The sequence below is a fragment of the Agelaius tricolor genome, unplaced genomic scaffold (genome assembly GCF_023055355.1).
Source record: "Agelaius tricolor isolate 1412-34295 unplaced genomic scaffold, bAgeTri1.0.p SCAF_5, whole genome shotgun sequence".
In the NCBI taxonomy this organism is placed as follows: Eukaryota; Metazoa; Chordata; class Aves; order Passeriformes; family Icteridae; genus Agelaius; species Agelaius tricolor.
Window position 1 is genome coordinate 43,435,844 of NW_027269265.1, and position 24,078 is coordinate 43,459,921.

Consider the following 24,078-nt stretch of genomic DNA (forward strand, 5'->3'; position numbering starts at 1 on the left):
CCAGAGCAAACACCAGGAAAACAAATATCCATAAAACAGATCAGTTATTATTATTTCAAAAATAATCTATTACGTTTGCATTTCTATGTCTGGTATTTTTTTCTACATTTAGGGGCTCTGTATGGTATTTGATTTTATACTATATTGAATAAAGGCTACACAGAGATAGCTACTGAATTTATGATCAATAGAAAACTGCAAATTTTGTCTCCCAGCCAATTCTATCAAATGATCCAGCACAACACATCAATAAAAAGCTCTGAATTGACGCTATTTCTCTATTTCATGCCCTGTTTAAGTTCCCTGGGGATGACAGATTAATTTAATTTGTTTTACTGAACTGTCTAGTTGCTTTTATTGGCAAATCTACTCATAGGTTGAAATTTCTCTTGGGGTTAGCATTGTCCTACTGATCTATTTTTAAAATATAAGTGCATTCACTGTCACTTCTCATACAGTTCTCTGCTATGCTTTCTGCTGTGAAGACTGACATTTGTAAAGTGCCCCCACTGACACTTACATGGGAAGTTTAAAGTTGTTGTTTTTCCTAGATGTGGTTAATGTAAAAAGGAAGTAGACAGCTACAGTAAAATGGACTGTGAACTGAATATCTTGCCCAGCTTTCACTGGGGAATTAAGTTAATCTGAGCACAACACAGAATATGGCCCTGGCATGCCACCTGTAAGCACAGAAGTAATCAGTAACTTCCAAACTTCCTCCACTTGACAGTTTGTTCAGCACAGAAACATCAAAACAACAGCACTCGGGCTAAGAAGTTTCAATCCAAGCTGTGGCTTGCTTAGATGGGTCTCATGAAGTTCCCTGGACTTCAATACACTGCCAGGCAGTGGGAGGTATATGAAATACAGCAAAATTATCAGCAGGAATGGAATTAATTTAATCCTAGTGGTCAAATGCCCAGAATCATGGAAAAAATGCAAATCTTAATTTGCATTTGGGTAAGAATTTTGTTCATGGCAGCATTTTCCTATCCAGCTGAATGACCCCTAATCCTGTATTTTTAGAAGTGGGAGAAGAATAATTTAAAATCGAGATGAAAATTTTGAAGCTTGGACCATTTGGGGGTTTTCTTCTGTATTTTTTGTACAAGGTCAAATGAGATATTTTATGCTCCAGTGACTTTCCCATTCTTCCTCTGAGTTTTAAAATATGAGCAGATGCTGCCTTCTGATTTTGACCATCATAGCTCTGCACCAGATTTAAAACACTCTCCCTAAGATTTGAAAGAGGCTTTTGTCCTCTGTGGCAATTTTTTCAAAAGTGGAGTTGGATGGATTTCCATGACTTTTTGTCCAAAGTTTTTCTAGAAAGAGTGTAGCTTTGAACACACCACTTATTGACCACATCTGCAGAAATCTGTATCATCCATTCCTTTGTAAATTCAGCTCTTCTGACGCTCCTTCAACTGCAAAGCTTTACAGTGAGTATGAAAGATTTCATCTTCCTGGACTCATGCTCTAATTTACTAAATTACATTCCCATGGGTTCACCAGCCCTTTTGCCCATATATTCATCTTGTTAATATTATCCCTATGATAAAAAACACACTTTGGATGCTCTAAATAGGAACAATAAAGAGACTTAACTAGAATCTTGACCAAGAACCAATAAAAAAGGTTTAAAAAAAAATCTACTTATGGGGGAAGTACTCCTATAATTTTAAAATTTTATTTATTTAAGCTATATATATAGGTCATGTTCTGTTGGAGCAGTATGTTTTATATGCTGAGGTCAGGGTTTCAAAAATATATTCATGTATGTTTATCCATTTTCCATCAGATTTGTAGATGTGAATAAATAGTCTTATTGTAGGATTTACTTGTCAATTAGTCTATGAACTCTCATTTTCTCACTGCACCAAACACATTTTAAAAAACAGAACCACTGGGATTTCTAGGAATACTAAAATCTGGAAGATTAAAATTCCATATCAAGCATGTAGTTTTATGGTCCAGCTAAGTTATAACAATATCTCTGTGCTAGTTAAACCAAACACACATCATGAAACCAATTACACAGAATTTAGAAAGACTTATTTTGACTCCAGATCTTGTTCTATGTGAACTAAGAGAGTATCTTTCCAAATAGAAGAAGGAAGAAGAGAAGTAATCAAAGGTAATATCACACATTCAGATACAATAAAAAGACAACATTCTAAAAATGTGATTTTCTTGATTAGGATATAAGCAATTCTCAAAAAGCCAAATTGAAGTCAGGAATGTAAAAGTTCATTAATCCTGTTTCCCACATTCATAAGAACAAAACTATACTCTCAGCAGAAGGTCCTAATGTGTTCACAGGAGTCACTCCAGGCTATTTATAGCCTCAAAAGGTTCTTTTTAGCTAGGCTAGAACAGCCAAGGATGTTTGGGTCCTTCTACTCAAGGTATATTCTTTACAGCTTCACTGTGTGTAAATTTAACATATGAATAAAAATTTAAAAATCACTAGGGTTTCAGATTCTTATGAGATGCTTTCAAGAATAACATAGAAACTTCAGCTGAAAATATCCTTGCAATGCCAACTGTGTACCTAGGATAAAATCATGCACAAGTGAAAATCACCTTCTGTAAATATGTTACTCTGTGAAATCAATGGGATCCAATTAGTTCTGTGTGTTTTCTGTTTCCAATGTTATGACAGACAAAAATCTATCAGATGACAATGTATGTTTTATGCTTTAAGTAGAATTTTGCAGGTCACTAGTTTATAGTGCAAACCAGCATGTTGGGTACTTTTAAAGGAAAATGAAAGTGGGAGGAAAACAAGTTGAGCTGTTCAGTTCATACCATCATAAGAACCTGCATTTCTTAGCATTTGATTCAGGTAAAGCTCTACCTTTTATATGATTTTAGTGGCAAATGCCTGCAGTGACAGTGAAAGTGACTGAAATACACACTGAGGCTTTTTGCAAGTAGCATCATGATATGCAGCATGCTTCTATGATAGGAGCTATCCCCAGTGTATCAATCATACATAAGAAGACCAGAACCGGATTTTCAATCCTCTTATCTCATTCCCCAGTGTCTCCTTTCTCTTCCATATTTTATAGGCAGGAGAGACAGAAAGTTGCCACAAGATTATTCCTGTGGCAGCTTCAGGTCCCCCACTGATTTTTTGCTCAATGCTTGTGACTAACACTTAGTTCTGCCTGAAGGATAAGGACAGGACAGACTTCTGAGTACCAATCAATGGGGCATGCCACATGCTGTAATTGAAAAATACAGTGCTTCTGCAATAGGATGAGGACATCACTTCTAGTGCAAAGTAGTGGTAAAGAGAATTGTGAGTAATATGTAGCTTGCACTTATTTTTATGGCACCTGTCTGAACATGGTTAAAAAATGTGAACCTGAGCTACAGAATTGGAATTCTGTAACTCAGCAATGCTCAAATCAAGGTTAAGCTCCACTTTTTATTTCATCTGCAGAGCATGAGATCTTTTCAGCCTAATCATCTCTCTGATGTCCTGCTGTACCTTCATCCAAGTTACCTGTTAGCTTGGCACAGGATGGGTCAGGTTGGAAGTGACCACAGTGGGTCACCTGGTCCAACCTTCCTGCTTAAGCAGGGTCATCCCAGAGCACCTTGCACAGGATTGTATCCAGAGAGATCTTGAGAATGTCCACTGAGGGAGACTCCACACCCTCTCTGGGCAATCTCTTCCAGTGCTCGGTCACCTGCAAAGCAAAGATGTTCTTCCTCATGTTCAGGTGGAACTCCTGTGCATCAGTTTCTGCCCACTGCCGCTTTTCCTATTGCTTGGCACCACTGAGAAAGGCCTGGCTCCATCCTCTGACACCCTCCTGTCACACACCAATAGACATTGATAAGGTCCCCTCTCATTCATCTCTTCTCCATCCTGAACAGGCCAGACTGCCTCAGCCTTTCCTCCTAACTGAGATGCTCCAGCTCCTTAATAATCTCTGTAGCTCTCTGCTGGACCTGCTTCAGGAGCTCCAAATCTCTCTTGTCCTGAGGAGCCCAGAACTGGACACAGCATTCCAGATGTGCCTCACCAGGGCTGAGTGGAGGGGCAGGATCATTTCCCTTGGCCTGCTGGCACTGCTGCTCCAAATGCACCCCAGGATCCCACTGGCCTTCTTGGCCACTGCTGCTCATGGACAGCTTGTTTTCCACCAGGACCCCCGGTCCTTCTCCACAGAGCTGCTTTCCAAGAGCTCAGCCCCAGCCTGTGCTGCTGCAGGGGGCTGTTCCTGCCCAGGAGCAGGACCTGCACCTGCCTTTGTTGAATTGCAGAAGGTCCCTCTCTGCCCGTCTCTCCAGCCTGTCCAGGCCCTTCTCAAGGGTTGCACAGCTCTCTGGGGTATGAGCCACTCCTCCTGGCTTTGTGTCTGCAGGAACTTGCTGAGGAGGCCTCTGCCCCTTCCTCCAAGTCAGTGATGAATTAGGTAAACCAGACTGGGCCCAGTATTGAACCCTGGGGGACACCACCGGTGACAGGGCCCCAGCCAGACCCTGTGAGCTGAACATGACCCTCAGGGATCTGCCACTCAGCCAGTTCTCAACCCACCTGACTGTCCATTAATCCAGCTCACAATTCCTGAGTTTGCCTACAAGGATGTTGTGAAGGACAGTGTTGAAAGCCTAGCTGAAATCAATTTAGACAATATCCACATCCCTCCAGGTAACTGTTTCATCACAGAATGCAATCACTTTTTAGAAGGCACACACACAGGCACAGCACAGTCATCCAGTGTCAGTAAAGCTGTAAAAGTACCCAAATTGCACACTTCTAATCTCAGGCCATCTCACACTATTAAGTACTTTCCTTAGGCTCTTCTTTTATGGAGACTTCTCAAGCAAAACAATGCAAGATGTACTTAGGAAATATCTATCCTTCCAAACAGTGCATGTTCCCCCCTCCTCCCTAAAGTAAGCATAAATGGCTAACCACCTGTAGAGACACAGCAGCCTGGGAAACAATCTGTAGAAAGTTGTCCTTAGGGTTCCCACTGCTGAGTGGAAAAACAAAAGCATCACAAGGATTTGCCTGAAGTCACAAAGCAGGTGAGTAAATACCACTGCTTGTCTTTTTATCTTTCCTTCTGTCTGTGGTATCTAACAGGACATTTGGGAAATTACATACCTTTCAAAAGATATGTGAATGTATTTAGAAACTCCTCATATGACTGCTCATGGCTATTAATAAATTGATCAAGGATGCTGCTCTTTAACAGTTGTTCTCCCATGATCATCCACACCTTGAGAGTCGAATAGGTATATCTGGTTTTGTGGGCTGCTCCTGCAATAGAAAGAAAAGAGCTATATATACCTGCAGGCAGAAAACAAATCAACAGAAAAGTCCCTAGTTCACATAGATGGGCACTAGAAAGTATACTTTTTCTTCTTTCCTTGTGTAGTTCTATCTCATCAGTGGAACTTTACTCAACATTTCTCCCAAAATTCACATGGACATAGAAATTTTAAGTACAAAGGAAGAAATTGTGATCATTTATGCTTGAAATGTATGACCTTGGATAATATGGGCAACAGAAGAACCAGCTTCTCGTGGTGTTGTTCACTCTTTTAAGTTGTTCAGTCCTTCAAACCCTGCCTTCTTTGCAGAAACAGTGACACAAACAGCATGTTGTATTTAACAACCAGGACACAGCTGTACATTCAAATTTTGGACTGAATCCATCACCTTCAGGTGCACTGCTCACTGTACCATCAAAGCCACAAACTCAAATTTTTGGACCACACATTAAATCCCAATGACACACATCTGTGTGTGTGTGTGTGTGTGTGTGTGTGTGTGTGTGTTTATGCTGAGGCAGGACACAGGACAGGGAAAGCATGCTGGAGCCAGCCAGCCATGCAGGAATGTGAGGATCACTCTTGAGAAGGGAACAAATGCTGAGAGCTGAAGGAAGGGAGCTCCACTCTCCTGCCACACAGCAACAGCTTTGCAGCCCACCTTCATCACTTAACCAGGCTCTACGGGTCCTGAACAGCCCTCAGTGAAGCATGCTGAAGTTGACCTTGCTCCTAACTCATAAAATCTGTGTAAATGCATTTTAACAGCTGCATGATGCTAAACAGTCACCCATATTACTTATTTTTCATACACATAGGTCCACACTAATAGAATCAGTTTGCACACATAAGCTGATCAAGATGCAGGAGCGCATTATACGCAAAACGCTTGATTTGCATGTGTTCCTCTGTCTCCTCTCCTGATTTACCGCAACACTGAGAGGTGGATTTTGGGAAGGAAAGCTTAATTCTTCTGCAAAACTTCAACAATACTAAGGAAAGGCTGCCAACCTGATACTGAAGTTAAATAAGATTGAAAAAGAATTGTTTGGAGACCAGAAAGAAAATAAAGCATGACTTCTAACATAAAGCTCTAATTTTGTTGCATTGCCTGCTTCCAAGGAAGACTAATGTTCTGAAGATACCAAAATACATGCACACCCACATGACTTAAGGTTTAAGTTTTCTAATGTTTTACAAAATTCACAACCATTATTAATCTCTCTGTGGACTGACAAAGCAGAATATAACTCAGCAGACTCTCAGAGTTATGTCTATTACAGGGCTTTGAGAGGCAAGCAGTGCCTTCTATTCCTCATTATGGTTATTAAAATCATTACCTGAAATAGTGCTGTGATTTGTAAGGCTACTGTAAAAGAAAAAATGTATATATCTAATCAATAAAAAGTTAATAACTTTGTTCTTCTTTGAAGTATGATGTCTAGGATCTCCAGCTCCCTTACAAACACTAACAAAATAAACTTAAAAACATTCCCATAAGGAAGAGAAAACAAATACTATTCCAAATAACACATTAAAAAAACGAGTCACCAGGAATTTAAATTATTTAAAAACAAGTTAGTGGAGGGCTGACAGCCAAGCTTACATTAATTCACTCTAAAATGCTCTAGGAAACTAGAAAATTAATATGCATTTTGGGGGCATAATCATAGCCTTAAGCATCTGCATGAGAGCCTTCTCTGTGAAAACCATGCTCTGCAGCCACCAGATCACCAGCCTGAGATTCAGCACCCAGACCAGGTGGTACCAAAAATCATGTATTTCAATTCTTACTCTGCTGTGCAGCTTCTACTTCCTACAGAATGTGGGAAACTTCACTTCAGATATTCCCTTGCACAGCTGTTATTGAGGTCTACAGAATCATCTCCTCACGGAGAGCAAAAACCAGCCAGGTCCTAATGAAAGCCTAGGTTCTGTCAGAAAAACAGCCACTTTCCCAGACAACAGAGGAGAGACTGGCAGCCAGAACTACCTGTTCCCTGTTTGCAATCATTTTCCAGATCTGCCTGGTGCTGTAGCATCGCCCTAAATAACAGCAAGTGCAGATGATGGTATGTGGGGAATATCTACTATCCCTGAAACTGAGTATGTGCTTAGGATGGATGGTACAAGAAGGGTATTCAAAAATTTATCTCAACCCATCAAGGCTTTGATATTTTTTTCATTTTCATTCCACTTTGTTTTCTTCTCCTTCCCACCTACTTTATTCCAGAGTCTCTCTTAAATGATCACCACACTGTGTGAGGCACAGAAAAGTTTTGTGAGGTGAACAGCTGAAACCAGGCTGACCAGAAGACTCTCACCTTTGCTAAGGAGCTAACCAATAGATTCTACAAAATTAAAAGGCTTCAGCAAACACCCAATTCACAGCCTCAAGGCAATGACTTCTTTAAACTATCCTGAAAAAATGAAAAAATACACAGTAATGGATTGGAATCCTCCACAACTTAAAAAGTTGATACAATGACACTTCAAGGAATGAAATTACTGCATTGTTCTGGTAAAGAATAGATACTACTAAAATCAAAAACTTATCTTCTTTTTTCCCCAAAGGAATCAAACTAATTTGGAAGTGTCAAGGAAAGTAAAGCAAGGGTATCTGATCTTTTCCTTGTGCTGGCTTTGGATACTTTTAGAATCAAATATCAGTAAGTGATGCATTCAAGCAGCAACTATGCTTTCTTCTTTTTGCATTTCACTCCTGCTCATCCATCCAAATGACTTTAATGAGGTTTCTTGAGCCAATCATTCATTAAGCCTTGCTGATCATCAGCAGATTGTGCAAAATCAATTTTATTTCTCAAAACACAGTCTTCTTCAGAGCAGTTTAAGACAAATTAGAAATCTCTGCATTGAATCAAAGAGGCAGGTCAAGTGATTATTAGCATGATTTCAATTATATAGTTATTAATTCTATTAAACAACATAAAATGTGGTGGAATACAAATTTCCTCGTTTATGTTGCATTTTTAAGTGTTTTATGTTTGTTTAAAATACAATAGAGGCAATGAAAGAAAAATCAAGATTATGAATTTTTTAAGGAAAGAGCAGTAAAGCTAATTGTCTCTACAAACACAATAAAATCTTATGTAATTTAATTTTTCAGGGAAAAAAACCAACTTCACTAGCAGTTCTAGCATAGTTTCAAGTCAGGTTTTCACACTATGGATTTGCTCTCCTAGAAGTCATTCTCAATTTTAAAAAAAGGCTGATTAATAAATGAGTTTTTTTAATAGTTCACCCATAGGTTTAGGAAAAATATCCACTAGGTACACCTGTTATCAGGATTTTGTAATTATGGTTGCAAAAATCAGACTGAACATAATACACTATTTTTAAATCTTATACTCTGTTACCACTGGACAATCTTTTTCCCATCTTTTTTCCCTACAGAGCTATCACAGTAACTACACTTTTAACAAAATTGCTGCAGCAATGAAGAATGAGGTAGGAGCATTGTAAAAAGGATGAGATTTTAGCAGACAAGTGCACTCAGAATCAATTTAAGTCTATCTAAGTTCCGGCTGCTCCCAAAAAGGCCACCACCACCTTCACTTCCTCTTCACCTCCTGGTCTACCACTCCTGTCCATCTCTTGGGCAGACAAAATTAACCACCAATACAAAATAAACCACCAATACAAAATAAACCACCAATACAAAACCTGAGAGTAAAGAGAGCAAATGCATATAATATTCTGGTTTAAAGATATATTTTCCGATCTGCCTTTCAGCTGTACGATCATGATTGCCTATACGAGGGGACAGCGTGAGCAAGGGAAGGACGCAGGATTTCCCCTTTGGCAGCCTGTCATAGTTGCTTATGCAACCCTGAAAGCACAGCCTCATCAGAAACACCCTCACAAATGGCCCAGAAAGCTGTGTCTCCTCCATGCTGCAAAAGCAGATGCCAGCAGGGCACTCCTACACCTACCATGCTGAGCTGGAGCCTGCAGATCATCAGCCCCCACGGTGCAAGGCAGGCAAAGCTGGAACTCAAGCCTGTCCCTAACAAATGCTTGTTGTTAGCTATGCACCGTGGGTGCTGCCTTAACAAACATCCCAGGATGGTGCTTTAAAAGTAGGCCAGGTGAAAGGTGTGATTCTGGGAATTCCTGCTTGAGAAAGACATAAAACATTTTGAGTCAAGCAGTTACCCATTTTCCTGCAGGCAGAAAACTGCCTCCTTCTTGTCTAGACATCTAGCAAATCTACACTTGCAGAAGAAAGCCCTCCCTGCTCTACTGTCCTGCCCTACTTTTCTCCCTCCTCCTCCCTGCTACCACCACCTGTGGGGAGGCAGAGCAAACACAGAGGCACCAAGTTCTGGCCACAAGCAGGTGCAGGTCAAACCAGCTGGAGGAAAAAACTAAAAGTTACAAAGGACAAAAACTTTCAGATGAAGTTCCTTCCAACATCTCTCAATTCAATGTGATCTACCCAGCTAATCCTGTTAAAATCAACTGGATGTTTGCCATTGCCTTCAGCAGGAGGCCTTAAGGGCACACACTTAATGCATCAGCAATTTGTGGGGATGGGAGCTGCATCTGCTTGCCTGAGTGCATTACTGAGCCTGAGAGCTGACCTCTAGATGGACAAAAGCATGTGCCTCTCATGCCCAGCTCATATGAGCTTTTAAAGGATATATCCATGGGCTTTAATTGCAAGCAAGCCTATTGATCCTTCTGGATTTCAGTGCTATTATGCCAGCACCATACCTGAGCAGAATTTTTTTTATGAATTTCCAATGGCTTCAAGAGCACTGCTCCCTTTAAAGATAACCTGGAAGCCCATGGCAAGGGTAACGCTTCATCCAAACTGCAGCAGCCCCTGCCCCCTGGAATGTGATTGTCCAGGATCTGACAGTCAAAGCACAGCTGGATTCAATCACATATTTTAGATAAGCCCTCCAAATAAAGCCCTCTCCCTCACAAGTTAAATACTGTTTACCGTCAGTTTTAGATGAGACAGAAAATTGAAGACTGTGGGATGCTGGACTCCCTGTGCCCTTTTTTACAGGTTTCAGCCTGTGGGTCCTGGCTAAGTATCCAGCACATTTGCATTCTGGCTGGCAAACCCTACACAAATGAGTAAGGCAGCTTTCCCTTTCCCTGCTGAGCTGGAGTGCATTACTGCAACCCACAGGAAGCCAGCTACATTTCAGCTCAGAGATGACTGTGTTTTACTGGCAGAAAATATGCTGAAAAGCCTGGAAATATCTCAATGCAATTTGGAATGATTTGGGATGAAGAAGACGCAAACAACATATTATTTTAAGAAATTAATTGTAGAAGAAGAAAATCAAGTGTAATAAAGCATTTCCATAACAGTGAGCAATCTGCTGAAAACATACTAGCTCTATGTTATTAAAATAGAAATTGTGAAGGAAAAGTCTATTTATTCCTTTTCACATGGGTTCTCTGCCAGTTAATTCAGGATGGAAGTCTTCTTGCTATGACCAGGACAATTTTCAACATAATTTGCCTACCATGTAGATACATTAATCTGAAGCTATTTGCTGCAGCTTCTCCAAAGCACTTTGTCATTGACAGTTAGAGACCAGCTTGGACAGACCATGTCCTCATCCAAAAATGACATGCTGTTGTTACCAAAAAAAATTAATTTTTCCATCTTCTCAACCACAGTAACTGGAAAAAGAATTTCTAAAGATAAGGCATGTCAACTGGTAGAAAAAGTCTAAAATTAATGTAAAATATTAAAGTGACACAACTGGGAACTAGATTTTTCACTTAAATATTTGTTGGGTTTTGGTTTTCTTTTTTTGCTGGTAGATCTTTAACCACACACCCAAACAAGGGTCCAAATACATCAAACACTTAGATAAAAAGCTGCTGAGTATTATCTAGGCCCTACTGAAAATACAAACAAATGTGATCTGAAAGCCCTCAACTTTGGGGAAAGTTCTTCAGCATTCAACTCTGAACTACAGTTTCCTTTTATCTTTGTTTCAGAAGAAAAGGCCCATATGGATGCTACAGGGCACAGTGCCTTAGCACTGCCTTAGCACACCTATTTCAGATGAAAAACATCACCACATCCTATCTGCATTACAGTTATTCAGTGTCTCAAGACAATTTTCGCAAACATTTGGTGTGTTTGCTTTGCTGTACTAATCAAATTCCATTTCAAGTTCCTTCTATTTCTATTCTCACAGCAGTTTCAAATGGGAGTTGAGATATTTCTAAAATACTGTGCAGCAGATGTTGTAACTCAGGAGTGGGTGAAGTAGGGCCAGGAAAACAAAAGCAGGGAGCTATGAAGAGTAAATTGTTTTCCAGGTTTTTCTGTTTATTTGTTGTGCTGTGTTATGCAAGTGGCTTATCCTCTGTGCCCCAGCACTGCTAGCTGTTGAAAGGATATGTTCCCAGTGGACTTCCCAGCGTCTCATTATTTATTTGGTGTTGGAGAAAAGCACTGTGAAACTGATGAAAAATGCCACAGAAGGGTGCAAAGTTTTATTAGTCTTTCAAGGTCTGATCAGAAGGCCACCGAAGGAGAAAAAAAGACATTTCTAATTACTTCAGTGGACTTTGAGTTGGACTTTTTAGTCAGCCTTCACTCAGTGAACTGCATGCATTTGTCATTTCCATTGCTCTGTTTCAATGTCATTGCCTGCTTGCAGCAGAGCACTCCTGGGGAAAGCAGTATGCCAACCAGCAAGAATTGTTTTTTTTTTACTACCTATTGAAATTATTTTTTAACTCAACATTTATTTTAAATTACGTTTTAAAACAGCACTGAAAAATTCTGAAGATGATCACAAGGTTGATAGGTGTAACAACGTAAAAAAACTCAACCCTAAACAAGCGTATGCTGCAGATATTTACAACCTAAGAGGCACCTGCTGTCACTCTGAGCTTCTTCCACAGCAAAGAGTTAAAGCTTCTGGAGACTGGTGGGTTTCTTGTTGTGCCATCTGAAGAGAAGAGAGGAAAGGAAACAAACCAGTCACAGCCAGTTAGCCACAGTAGATCGAGTTCTCAGGAGCACATCTGCAAATTAAGCAGATAGAATCCCCTCCATCAGGCTGTCTCTCCATGCCACGAGCCCCCTGGGCTGTCACAGAAGATTCCTCACAGTGCTCACATTTGAATCCCAATTACACAGAAAGATTACGGAGGACGCAAAAAACTGCTATCAGCCAGGTACGTCTGAATTACTGCTTTGCCCAAAGCAAACTTGGTGGATACACTTAGAAAATGTTTTGAGAAATACTATATAAAAAATGTCCTTCCTTAAGCTTCTTTATGGAGGACTTCAAACTTCTGTGTGTGTCTGGATATGATTTTGATTGTGGACAATTTGGAAACAGCACTTGCTTTTCAGGGGTACGCTTTTCCATTTTGGAAATGAAAAAACAGATCTATCAAAGGGAAAAAACCCACAATACTGCAAAATCAATTTACTTCTATACTAGGTACCTGTGTTCTCATCAAAATAACTGCAAACTAATTAATGGTCAGCAATGGGTGTTTACTAGCTAAGACTCCATTATATCCTGCATTTCATTCTCTCAGTGTCCAATCAGTACAGCTCAAATATCTTATTTTTGTATAAATGAAAAAAGGTTCTTTGTGTTTGCTACAGTTCATAAGATCAACTCATTAGTCATTCATTATTTTGCAGCATTCAAATTACTGTGAAATTACTATAAATAATACTGTCAATGCTGAAAAATATGAGATGTCACACTAAACAGCAGCACTGATTAGTCATTGTTCTCCTGATTAGAATGTTTTTGTTGCCTAACTAACAGGTAACAGGCAAAGCACATAGGTGAACAAACCATTTCTGCCTAGGGTCAAAGGGGACAGTAACTAATAAACACAGTCTGTGAGTGACTCAGTGCCTAAACACTGTCATCTAGAGACATCTCATAAACCCTAGATTTACTAGGATCTAGGACACAGATCTAGAGACATCTCATAAACCCTAGATTTACTAGGATCTAGGAGACAGAACAATGGCAGCCTTGCTTCCATAGGAGAAGCCTGAAGACAAGGAAGACTATCCAAAGGTATATGTAATGTCAGCTGCTGTTTAGGTCACTCATGCTACCCCTTGCCTCTAAAAGATGTTCCTCCTGTACTTCTCTGTGAGCATCTAATAGGGTTTCTGAAATGGTACATCACCCAAAATTGTAACTATGTCCATCTATTTCCATAGTAAGCACGTTTCAAACTACATTAGCTACTGGTTTTAAAAAATACCTTCTGTCTTCATCTGATCCTTCTATAAATGTATTTCCCAATGCATCCATCAAAATCTGAATTCCTTATGATCTCTTCTTGCCATATAAACAACTCTTATCTGAAAAACCTGCTCAAAATACTGTTTGATTTTCAAATAAACAGGGAGAATATTAGTTTTTCTCTTTCTGTTCACTTAGTTTCTAGCTCAGCTCTGCTTCCCAAATAGGGGGCTTATAAAAGTAATGCTGAGATTCTCATTTATTTGTATAATCCTTACAGTTTAACCTTCTATAAAAACACCAAATATGATGAAGCATGACTCAAGTCATCATAACTGGCAATTGTTTATGTAACTCCCCCTTCTTTCTTATTTGTCTTTACTCCTCGTAGTGTCTCTCTCCCAGTATCCTGTGTTGCACCACAACAAAGGCATTTGTCTGTTTATCTCTGCACCAGCTGTAATGCTAATCCAACTTCAGTTTTGAGCATAAAGCCACAAAAAAGCACTTTAAACTCTTTGTTTATAAGGTTAGATCTTTTGGGTTCCCCAAAGCTGTTCAGGGTTAGATGAGCCATGGCCCAAAGGAATCAGTGGTATTGGAAGGTTACAGTTGGAGGTCAGCATAGCCAGAGAGCAACCACACTGTATTGACACACTGTAATTAGCAGGAAAATACATGGAAAGCCAAAGCAATTCCAGGCAGCGTCTAAGAGATACTTAGACTGTTTGCTTATGTAAAGTTCAAGAAATATTAAGAGACAATAAGGAAACGTGTTTAAGTGTTCTTAACCAGTATGTTCTGTATGTCTATCAATTAAATAATTTTCACCGATCTTTTCCCCACTCTGTATCTGCAGATTCTTCAGATAGAGAACTCTTCAGAAGTGAGTACTGCTCAATATCTGGGAAATAGTTTGTGACATTGTGGACACTAACAATTGCCCTATATGGAGATTCTTTAAGTATATGTAAAAATGTAATATGCGTACCAATATGTCAATTAAATTGTTTAAATTGTTTTAATATTCTCTCTTTAATATTAGACTTCAAATATAAACCAGCAGTCAAATGTAGAACAGGAGAGGTAGAAGATAAAGAAGTCTAATTTTCTCATATAGAACAGAAATTTTCTTATGGCATCTTCAGTACGGAAGACATTTACTTTTCTAAAGATCCTGTAAAACCAAAGAAGCTTAGTAACCAGACAGTATGGAAGAAGAGACAAATGACATCTAATCAAGTAAACCTAGCTTAGTGCAAGCTCCTCTGATGATGCCATTTTTGAATGCTTGTAAGAAACAAGCAGCAGATTCCTGTTTAGCATATCACCTGAAGGTAAATAAATTCATAAGTCTTTCTTCATGCATAATAAGGACACAACCTGCTGTGTATACCGACATGCTCAGAAAAGGGTTCACTAATTTAATTAACTTATAACCGAACTTCACCCACAGTGCAGTACTTCTGAAAAGAAATCTAAATGTAGAAAAAACTAGCACCTTCAGGAAAAAGGCATTAGGCTATATAGTGAACAGAACTCGACCATGATCTCTGGCTGATTCTACAAGGTAAGACAGCCATTCCATTGATTGTTTTTCAAACAGACTCAGTAATGGCTGTGCCTACCCTGTCTGTGTGCTGTGCTCTGGCCTGAAAACATCTCACCTTTGAAAAACATTCCTTGGCAGATCCCTATTTTATCACAGCAGTTCCCATACCAGGGAATGCAGGCAGGCAGTGCAGCAATATGGTACAACATGGCAATTGATGCAGCGCCATCAGTTCCCATGTTTTTACAGCAACTCTTCTTCTACACAACGTTGTTCAGATCCCCCCAGGTTTTGATGTCACATAACTAGAAGATACCAATCCTTCCTTAAAAAAGAAACCCTATGTGTCTTGTTTTTGTTGTCACAGAAAAATGAAAAGCAGCAAGAAAAATACAAATCCTAAAACTCTTTAAAAAAGAGGAATTACATTTTTAAATGTAAGATTTAGTGGGGTTTTTTTCTAATATTTTGTTCACATATTTAAATTCTGGGGATTTGGCAAAGGCTGGGACAGAGAACTTGAACATTTACTAAAGAGCATCACTCTGCTGCCACCAAAGGACACTGCCAATGAATCAGACAGTTATTTCCCTCCCTGGTGTCTGTGCTCTCCAAAGCTCTTTCACAGTCAATATCCAGGCTGATTACATAAACTCCTTTCAGTCTTCAAACAAACAGGTTTATGAGAGCAAGAGACACCCCTTGAAACCTACTCATGAAAGCCTGAGAAAAGCGCACAGATGAAAGGCAGAGGATTCGCGCCCCCCGAAGCCCCAGCGGTACTCGCAAGACCGAGATCCCGACGGGGCTGTTCAGCACAATCTGAGATTCACCTCGGGCCCTGCCGCCCCAGCCAGCCCTGCATGGCTGAATAGACAGCGGGCGCCTCCCCGTTCTAAATGCAATCAACAAATCCTGACGTTTTCCTCGTAAACAAAACGTGCAATCTCAAGTTTCCACGCACGCCGCTCCTCCAGCCTGCTGGCTGCGGGGCCCTGGGGCAGGCTCCCGGCCCGGAGCCTCCTGCCGCCCCGGGCGAGCTCGAGCCCCGCCGGACGAGGCTCCCGCACTCGGCGGCCCGGGGCTGCGGCAGCCGGGCGGCTCCAGCCCGGCATCCCCCGGCCGCCTCGGGGCGACAAACGGGCAGGAAATCCCGGCCTGCGGCATCTCCGGCGCCGCTCCCTCCGCCCCGGGCGCGCCGAGGCCGAGCCCCGCCGGCAGCAGACCGGCCCCGCGGCCGCACTCACCGCCGCCGGCTCGCTGAGCCCGCCGGTCCCGATTCCCCACGGCCGGGACAAGGAAACGGCGGCCGGGCCGGGCCGGGCCGGGCACCGAGCGGGAACTACCGGCCCCAGCAGCCCGCGGGCCCGCGTTCCCGTGGGAGCGGCTGCGCCCGCCCCGGGAAGCCGCCCCAGCGCAGCCCGTGTTGGGCACAAAATCCCCAAAGTACCGCGGAAATGGTGCGCACCTCGTGCTTAACTCTTGTCTTGAGACGCAGAAAAGTGTGTCTGTGTGGGTTTCAGAAGTGAGCTGCAGCACAACTTCTATAGGATTTATTCAAGTTGTGTTAAATAATTGTGATAGGATCTAATCACAAAAATTGTGATAGGATCTAATTGATCTGTTTTGGTTTTTTTTATTTTCTCAGCCACGATATGGCCCAGTCAACAGACAGAATGTCCCTGCAGATGGTATCCACTGTCAGTAACTCATCCTTGCTTCAGCCAGGCTTCTCGCTCCTGAATTTTGATGGGCATGTTTTCTTTTTTGGTCAAAAAGGATGGCCAAAGAGATCCTGCCCCACTGGTGTTTTCCTTCTCGATATAAAGCAGAATGAGCTCAAAATGAAACCTGTCTTCTTCTCCAAAGACTCATGTTACCTTCCCCCTCTCCGCTACCCTGCTCTTTGCACGCTCAGAAGCAATTCAAGGGCTGATGAGCACCAGTATATCATCCATGGTGGTAAAACACCTAACAATGACCTTTCTGATAAGATTTACTTTATAAGTTTGGTAAGCAAAACTAGCAAGAAAATGACATTCCAATGCATTGAGAAGGACCTGGGTGGAGATGTGCCTGAAGCTAGATATGGGCATACAATTAACGTAGTTCACAGCCGAGGAAAAAGCATGAGTGTTCTGTTTGGAGGGAGGTCATATACTCCTCTTGCACAGAGAACCACTGAAACATGGAACAGTGTAGTCGACTGTTTGCCATCTGTGTTTCTCATTGATTTTGAGTTTGGATGCTGTACATCATACATGCTTCCAGAGCTTCAAGATGGACTTTCTTTCCACGTTTCAATTGCCAAAGATGATACAATCTACATCTTGGGAGGCCACTCACTTCAAAATAACACCAGGTCCCCCAACTTGTACAAGCTAAAAATTGATCTGCCCCTGGGCAGCCCGGCTGTGACCTGCACCATCCTGCCAGGGGGGATATCAGTGTCAAGTGCTATAGTGACCCAGATCAGTGACACTGAATTTGTCCTTGTTGGCGGCTACCTCTCAGACAACCAGAAACGGCTGGTATGTAACACCATAGTTTTGGAGGATAATAAGATAGAGATTGCTGAAAGTGTGGGCCCAGAGTGGACACCAGATATTAAACACTGCAGAATGTGGTTTGGCTGTGATATGGGTAAAGGGTCTGTTTTGCTGGGCATTCCAGGGGCCAACAAACAAATAATCCCAGATGCAAACTACTTCTACATTTTGAGATGCAAAGGAGCAGAAGAGGACAAGGAAGAAGAAGTGATAACACAAACTTGCAGTCAGACATCAAGTGAAGACCCTGGAGACTCCACTCCATTTGAAGATTCGGAGGAGTTTTGTTTTAGTGCTGAAGCCAATAGCTTTGATGCTGACGATGCTGATACTTACAATGAAGAAGATGAAGAAGATGAGTCAGAAACAGGCTACTGGATCACCTGCTGTGCTGGCTGCAGTATTGACATCAACACCTGGGTCCCTTTCTATTCGACAGAACTCAACAAGCCTGCAATGATCCTGTGCTCCAGTGGGGCTGGCCACTGGGTCCACGCACAGTGTATGGATCTCTCAGAGACCATGCTTCTACGTCTCTCAGAGGCAAATGTCAAGTATTTCTGCAACAAGCACATTGACCTTAATAAAGGGCTACAAACTCCCCAAAAGGTGGCGTGCCTGAAAAAGCCACCCATGAAACCATTGCGCAAAAAGAAAACCATGAAGTTATCAACATCAGCGAAAAAGTCCTTTCTTCGGAGACTCTTTGAATAGATTTACACTGCTGATTTGTATTCACCTGGGAGGAAATGAAATCACAGGCAAAGGCAACAATGGTTGAAGCAATGTGGGTTATTGGAGCTTGAAGAGATCTTCTTATTTCAGTTATCTCAATGTTTTTGTTACATTTCAAAGCACATGAAATTTTTCTGTCTCTTACGTGTATTTTTGTAATACCCAGACAGGGACCCCATCCTGGAGAGCACTGTGCAAACACACAGCCAAATACTGGTAAACTGTGTGCTGAATTTTATGCTATAACTGAATTTTATGCTATAACTTACTCCCCAGTAAGTTTAATGGAATTGCTGGTAGGGTAAGACATTGTCCCATGTAGTCAGTGCTGTTACCATCTGTCCCTTAAGAACATTTTATTGCCCATTTAAATTTTTTGTCTTAGTCAGTAGTTCTAGAAATATTTGACCTAATTTATAGCTGCATTACTCTAGTTTTATGTTGGTGTAATGAAATAAAATGAGACTAATTATTCTGGTTTTAAACAAAAGTAGTGGTTTTAAGTCCCTTGTGTCAGAAATAATGAAATATTCAGATACTGAGGGTCAGTTTTCTTCAGGGACTTCCATTATGGAAAGCTTACATATGGAGCATTTAATTCTGGATAATTAATTTTTTATTTTGAGAGTTATGGAATGATTATATGTCAGTTTTGGCTACAGTTGAGGAATATCATCCCACAGTAAAAATTAAATTGCTTTTTTTAAAATACTGTGTTCATCAACTGCTTTTTATGTTTGTATTTTTTAAAACTGAGTAAGATAATAAAGTTTATAATGAAAATTACTGCGGTTTTTTTCATGTATTCATGGGTAAATAAAATACTGTAAATCCTATAGTTTACAAAAGGACAGCACATATGCTTGGGAGGTCCATATGAGGCCTGATGAGGAATCTAGCCTGACAGCCACCCCATGCTGTGAGCTCCCATTGACTTCAGAAAAAATTCCTTCTGATGAACAGGACTTTTATCCAGGACTCCAGGTCCTTCACTGCCCATTTCTTTCTCTGCTTTCCCAGGGTGACTGTGTAGAGTGTGAAAGCTTAGAAGTGCAAACTGTAGCTCAGAGGGATTCATTGAGCCAGTGGAGCATTGTGAGGGTAGAAACAAATGCAGTTGGCTTCTCAAAACATGAGGAGAAGATTGGATTCAGATTGGAAAGGACAGTGTCAAGGTTGAATAGCCCAAGAGTTTACTAAGATTTTTGTGGATTCTTTTATTGGCTGTTTGTGATGCCTCATCATTCTTGACGTTATTTTTTATTTTTGTTTCTGCTCTAAACAGCTTTTCAGAAAATCAATACCAGCAGCTCAACATTTGTGAGCCAACAATATTAGCTCAGTATTCACAGTCCAACTCTCATGCTGGATCCCTGAATAAAAAAGAAAAACAGGAGCAGCTGTCAGCTATTTGATCACTATGTGCAGACCCTGAGCAGCCACTCCTTTACAAAGCAGTGTGTGGAGCACAGAATTCCTGTCAACACAGACGTGTCTGCACAGTACTCCCCTTAAAACCTTACTACCCCAGGTGAACAGCAAAGAAGAGTAAAGGGCAACTGTACAAAGTTTTCTTTTACAGAGTTTTCATGTGCTGAGGGAGCTTAAAGTTTGGATTGAGCTTCTAAAGGGGAAGTATATCACCCTGACTGCCCTCTGCACAGTCTATATATGGGTATAAATTCATAGATTTCAATGCCAGCTTCCCATTTCCTTTGTTATGTTACTTTATGTAAGCTCAGAGTATGTAGTGCTATATGTCTTTCCACAGAGTAAGTTAATATCATGCAAAGTCCCTTCAAACTGATGAAATTAAATAGTCAATGTCCCCTTCTGAAGGTTAGTCATAGGTCTTAGAGAGCTGAATTGTCATTAAAATATATCTTCATCATGCACTTATTTACATCAACCAAAAAAATCCACACCTACATTAAAGCCACATCATCTCAACACCAACAAAAAGGGACAATATACTCACACAAAAAAACTCCCCCCTTGCCACTTTGCCATTTTGCAACAACAAAGGGATCCCCACAATTACTGGGTTGCCCATAATTATTAAATTCCCTGGCAATATCCAGTCTGAGTTTTTGCCTGTTACCTCTCTCAGTTACTGTCATTACCTCAAGTTCCTTGGACAGCACACTGTATGACAAATTTGTCTGCTAGTGCAGACAAGTAAAAAAATGGAAATATTTTGTGATGGGAAAGCTCAACACTGGCCTAGCAGAAGTGACATGTGGCCTGAGATAAAGCCTTGTGGCTCAGGCACTGGTGGTGTGGTTGCAGCATGCTGGGAGCAGCTCTGAATTTCCAGAACTGACTCCTGCAGCTGCAGTAACTCCCTGAATCCCTGGGAGCACAAGCACACATTGTGGTTCATTCCAGTTCTTACCTGAGCTGTTGTTCTTAACTTAACACTCAATTCACAGTCAGACTTTATGTTATACCTCACTGGGCCCATAACATAAGTGTACCGTGTATTTGAGCTGGTTTTTTAAAATGTATGGTTTATTTGAGTAGGAGGGGAAAATTGCTTGGTTAAAGCATGTCCCAGCTTCACAGTGAAAGGCTGTACCAGCAGCATGAAATCACATCTCAGAGACTGTAGCTACTGCAGGAGAACGAAGTTGTAAGTAAAACAGAAAATATTTGAAAGCACTTGAACATAAAGAGATATACAAACTTCAGCCTGTGAAGAAGACACTTGACATAGTACTCAAGACTGCAGAAAGCACCTAATTTCCTGAGTCAGGTACTCCAAAAGCATTCATTGTCTTCAAAACCAGCTAATCAATACAAGATGTTTCTTGCTCAGGCGGGTTAGAATTAACAGATAAGATGAAGTAGATTTAAATGCAGAAGTAAATCTCTATTGTATCTGCATCCAATTGACCTGTGTGTTTTGTAACCACAGTGAGCAGCATCATGGTTCCCAGACACATTTTAGTAACACTGTATTGCTATTATCAGCTTCTATGAGAAGAATATATGGATTTTACTGCTATTGAAAGGTGCTTGGACCTTGAAGTACCCGATTAATTTACAGGAAAAGCACAGCACAAACTTTACTGGTAGCACTAAAGCATGTGTTGTTGTTCAGAGTGACTCATTGCACCAATGGACCTTTGAAAGGAGTGGAAATAATGCAAGTGGGAGCCAAAAGCAGAAGGAAAATATTGAATTCAGATTGAAAAGGAATTTGTTATTTACTGCTGGACCCTATGTAATAAAGACAGAAGGACTGGCTTACTTCTTTTTCATGATTAGTGGCTTCAGTTCCCTCTGTATTTTATTTCCTACCCTATTCTGTTTCAAACATGACTAACTTTTGTGAAAGGCTTGAGCCTTTGAAAATCAAACTCCAATTTGTTGTCTCTACATCGAAAACTGTGGCACTGTGGAGCACACTTTTACTTTGGAAAAAAGGCAAGAGAAAAACCTTATAAACTCTGCAGTTTCTCAATACATAAACATGTACAGGATGAACTGGGCTCTGGCCATTCCACAGATGAGCAGGACACCTTTGCAGAGGTGGTGGTTACTTGTCCACTTGCTCAGAATGCCCATCTCCAGAGGAGGAGTATTAAAAATGCACCTCTTGACCTCTCTCCTGATGCTGCTAGAAAAGCTGCTAATTAAATCCTCTCTAATGTTTATATCATGGAAAATATTAAGCTTGATGAAAAAGGTACAAAAGCTCCTTAAATACTTAAGGAAATGCTTAGTAGCTGCAGCTGGCCAGATGCTTGACCATCACACCATATTCAGTCCCCTAAAGCAGCAGTCTGAAGAGGTGTGACAGGCCTCATTATTCTTCATCTTATCTCCATGGGAGTACATGGAAAGTAAAATTCAGTCAGTTATTACAGATTTAGGAGTTAAGGAGTTACATCATCCTCATTTACCTGAAAACTGTCTGAGGCTTAGGTTTTTGGTTTATATGGGCTCTTATTTTTCCATCCAACAATTTTTTTACTTGAGGCCAGATGGAAAAGCTAAGTTGGTGATATAAAGTCCAGATATTAGATCTCTGGTTGTCTGATTACACAGGAAATAATGTAGCTGAATTTGCTCATCATCGGTTCCATTCAAACCAGTTGGTTCACATAAGTCTCTTAACCTGTAGATATCATTGTAAGGAAGAAAGAAAGATTTTTCTGAAGTAGAATAAAGCTAAGCTACAAATAGTGGTAGATTGGAACTAATCTTTACAGCTTAACCTCTCATGAGGAGCCAAACTTTGATGCAAAAGATACTAATGTATTAGCATGATGATAAAAGTGCAAGGCTGATTTTACATAAAATCTGTGATGGTATTTGTAAATTAACCAAAAGACATTTACAGACTAAATAAAACTGGTTTTATATCAGTTTACTTATATCAGTTTATTTAACTGTCAAAAAGTTGTCTGTGAGGAGGGGTGCTGAAAGGACTGCTGAGATTCACAGAGTAATCTTCATTTGTGTTAAATTAGTGACTTCCAGAAGAGGGCTGGAATTACAGCTGCCTCTGGGTATTAGAACACCCTAACTGTGAAAAGCATCCACAATTTAAATGAAACTAAGACTACCACTAGGAAATTATGTGCATCATTGAAAAACTGTAAGAAATAAAATGTCATAAACCTAAATATTTATAAGGCTTTTATTTTAAAGTGGTTTAATGAAATAAGAAACTGTAATACAGTAAGAAAAAGTAAAATTATGAAGCCATGCAGTGAAACAAAGCAATAACTCAGTGTAGTCAGAAATTAAGATCCTGTAAATATCTAAAGTTTGTTTCTGAGCTACCTGATTAAAAATCAAAGCTAATTTGTGTAAAGACAATATAATTATTCCTGTGAGGAAGAAAAACATGTGGTAGCAGAATCGTGGCTTCTAACATAGTTCATATCATTTATAACATGGCAATTCACAATACCAAACCCTGGAAGAAAACAAAACCAAACAAAACCAAGCAAAACAAGTTACATAATGTGACTGTATGAAAACTACGGTCAATACAATTTCAGAACAAGGTGGTAATTATTTACTGTAATTAAGGATTTGTACCAGTAAAAAACAGAATGTGAAGAGTACCATGAATAGAAGTCTCTCCATATTTCTAAAGCTTCTTCAGTCAGAAGGCTTGACAGCAGGCTGCATAACCAAATGCTGCACCTGCCTGCAGGCAGGATTTGTTGGCCTTCCAGTGCATGGCTGGGTGCATGCAGCATCATTATTTCAGCTCTGTTTACAAAATCTTCACTTGCAGGTACCTACCCTTCAGTGTTTGTTCTAATGAGCTCAAAATTCTCAACTGATTTACAGAAAGATGTCAACCATGGGGAATAGAAGATTAAACTAGATTCGAGTCTGAAAAAACAGAAAAGGGGGAAAAATAGTAGTACTTCTCTGTATCAGTTATCCTGCCCAGAGCTGGTAGAGTGTGAAATGTGACTTTATAGCTTAAAATATCTCACAAAAGAGTATTGCCATATGGCACTGCATTCCTCTGTCCCCACTCACATTTTGTTCACTTTGATGAGTTACCCCAGGATGTAAGGCTTGTCTTAAGAAACCATGTGTGCAAGGATCAAACTTACTCAGCCCTTTCACAGACAGTGAGACCAATCACTTGCTGTTGTATCAGCAGCCTGTTAAATTGAATTTGGAATTTGACCATGTTTCAGTTAGAGTCACTGAAATAAAATGTGCCAAATTAACA

General features: G+C 40.5%; 2 protein-coding genes across 2 annotated transcripts in view; one reads left to right on the forward strand and one right to left on the reverse strand.

Annotated features, from left to right (window-relative positions):
• The window catches only part of IFTAP (intraflagellar transport associated protein), a 39,351-nt gene extending 22,851 nt beyond the window's left edge, over positions 1-16,500 (reverse strand). Inside the window, 3 exon segments of the mRNA XM_071427602.1 lie at positions 5,132-5,287; positions 12,183-12,257; positions 16,332-16,500. Coding sequence (XP_071283703.1) covers positions 5,132-5,240 — 109 coding nt within the window. The 5' untranslated portion in view covers positions 5,241-5,287; positions 12,183-12,257; positions 16,332-16,500.
• Positions 16,501-16,739: 239 nt separating this feature from the next.
• On the forward strand, positions 16,740-18,980 carry RAG2 (recombination activating 2). Its single transcript, XM_071428419.1, has one exon. It carries the CDS (start codon positions 16,740-16,742, stop codon positions 18,345-18,347), a length of 1,608 nt encoding a protein of 535 aa, XP_071284520.1. The 3' UTR covers positions 18,348-18,980.
• Positions 18,981-24,078: the final 5,098 nt, after the last annotated feature.

Excerpts from the sequence above, each read along its gene's own strand:
- RAG2 (XM_071428419.1), top strand. The coding sequence starts at position 16,740 with ATGGCCCAGTCAACAGACAGAATGTCCCTGCAGATGGTATCCACTGTC.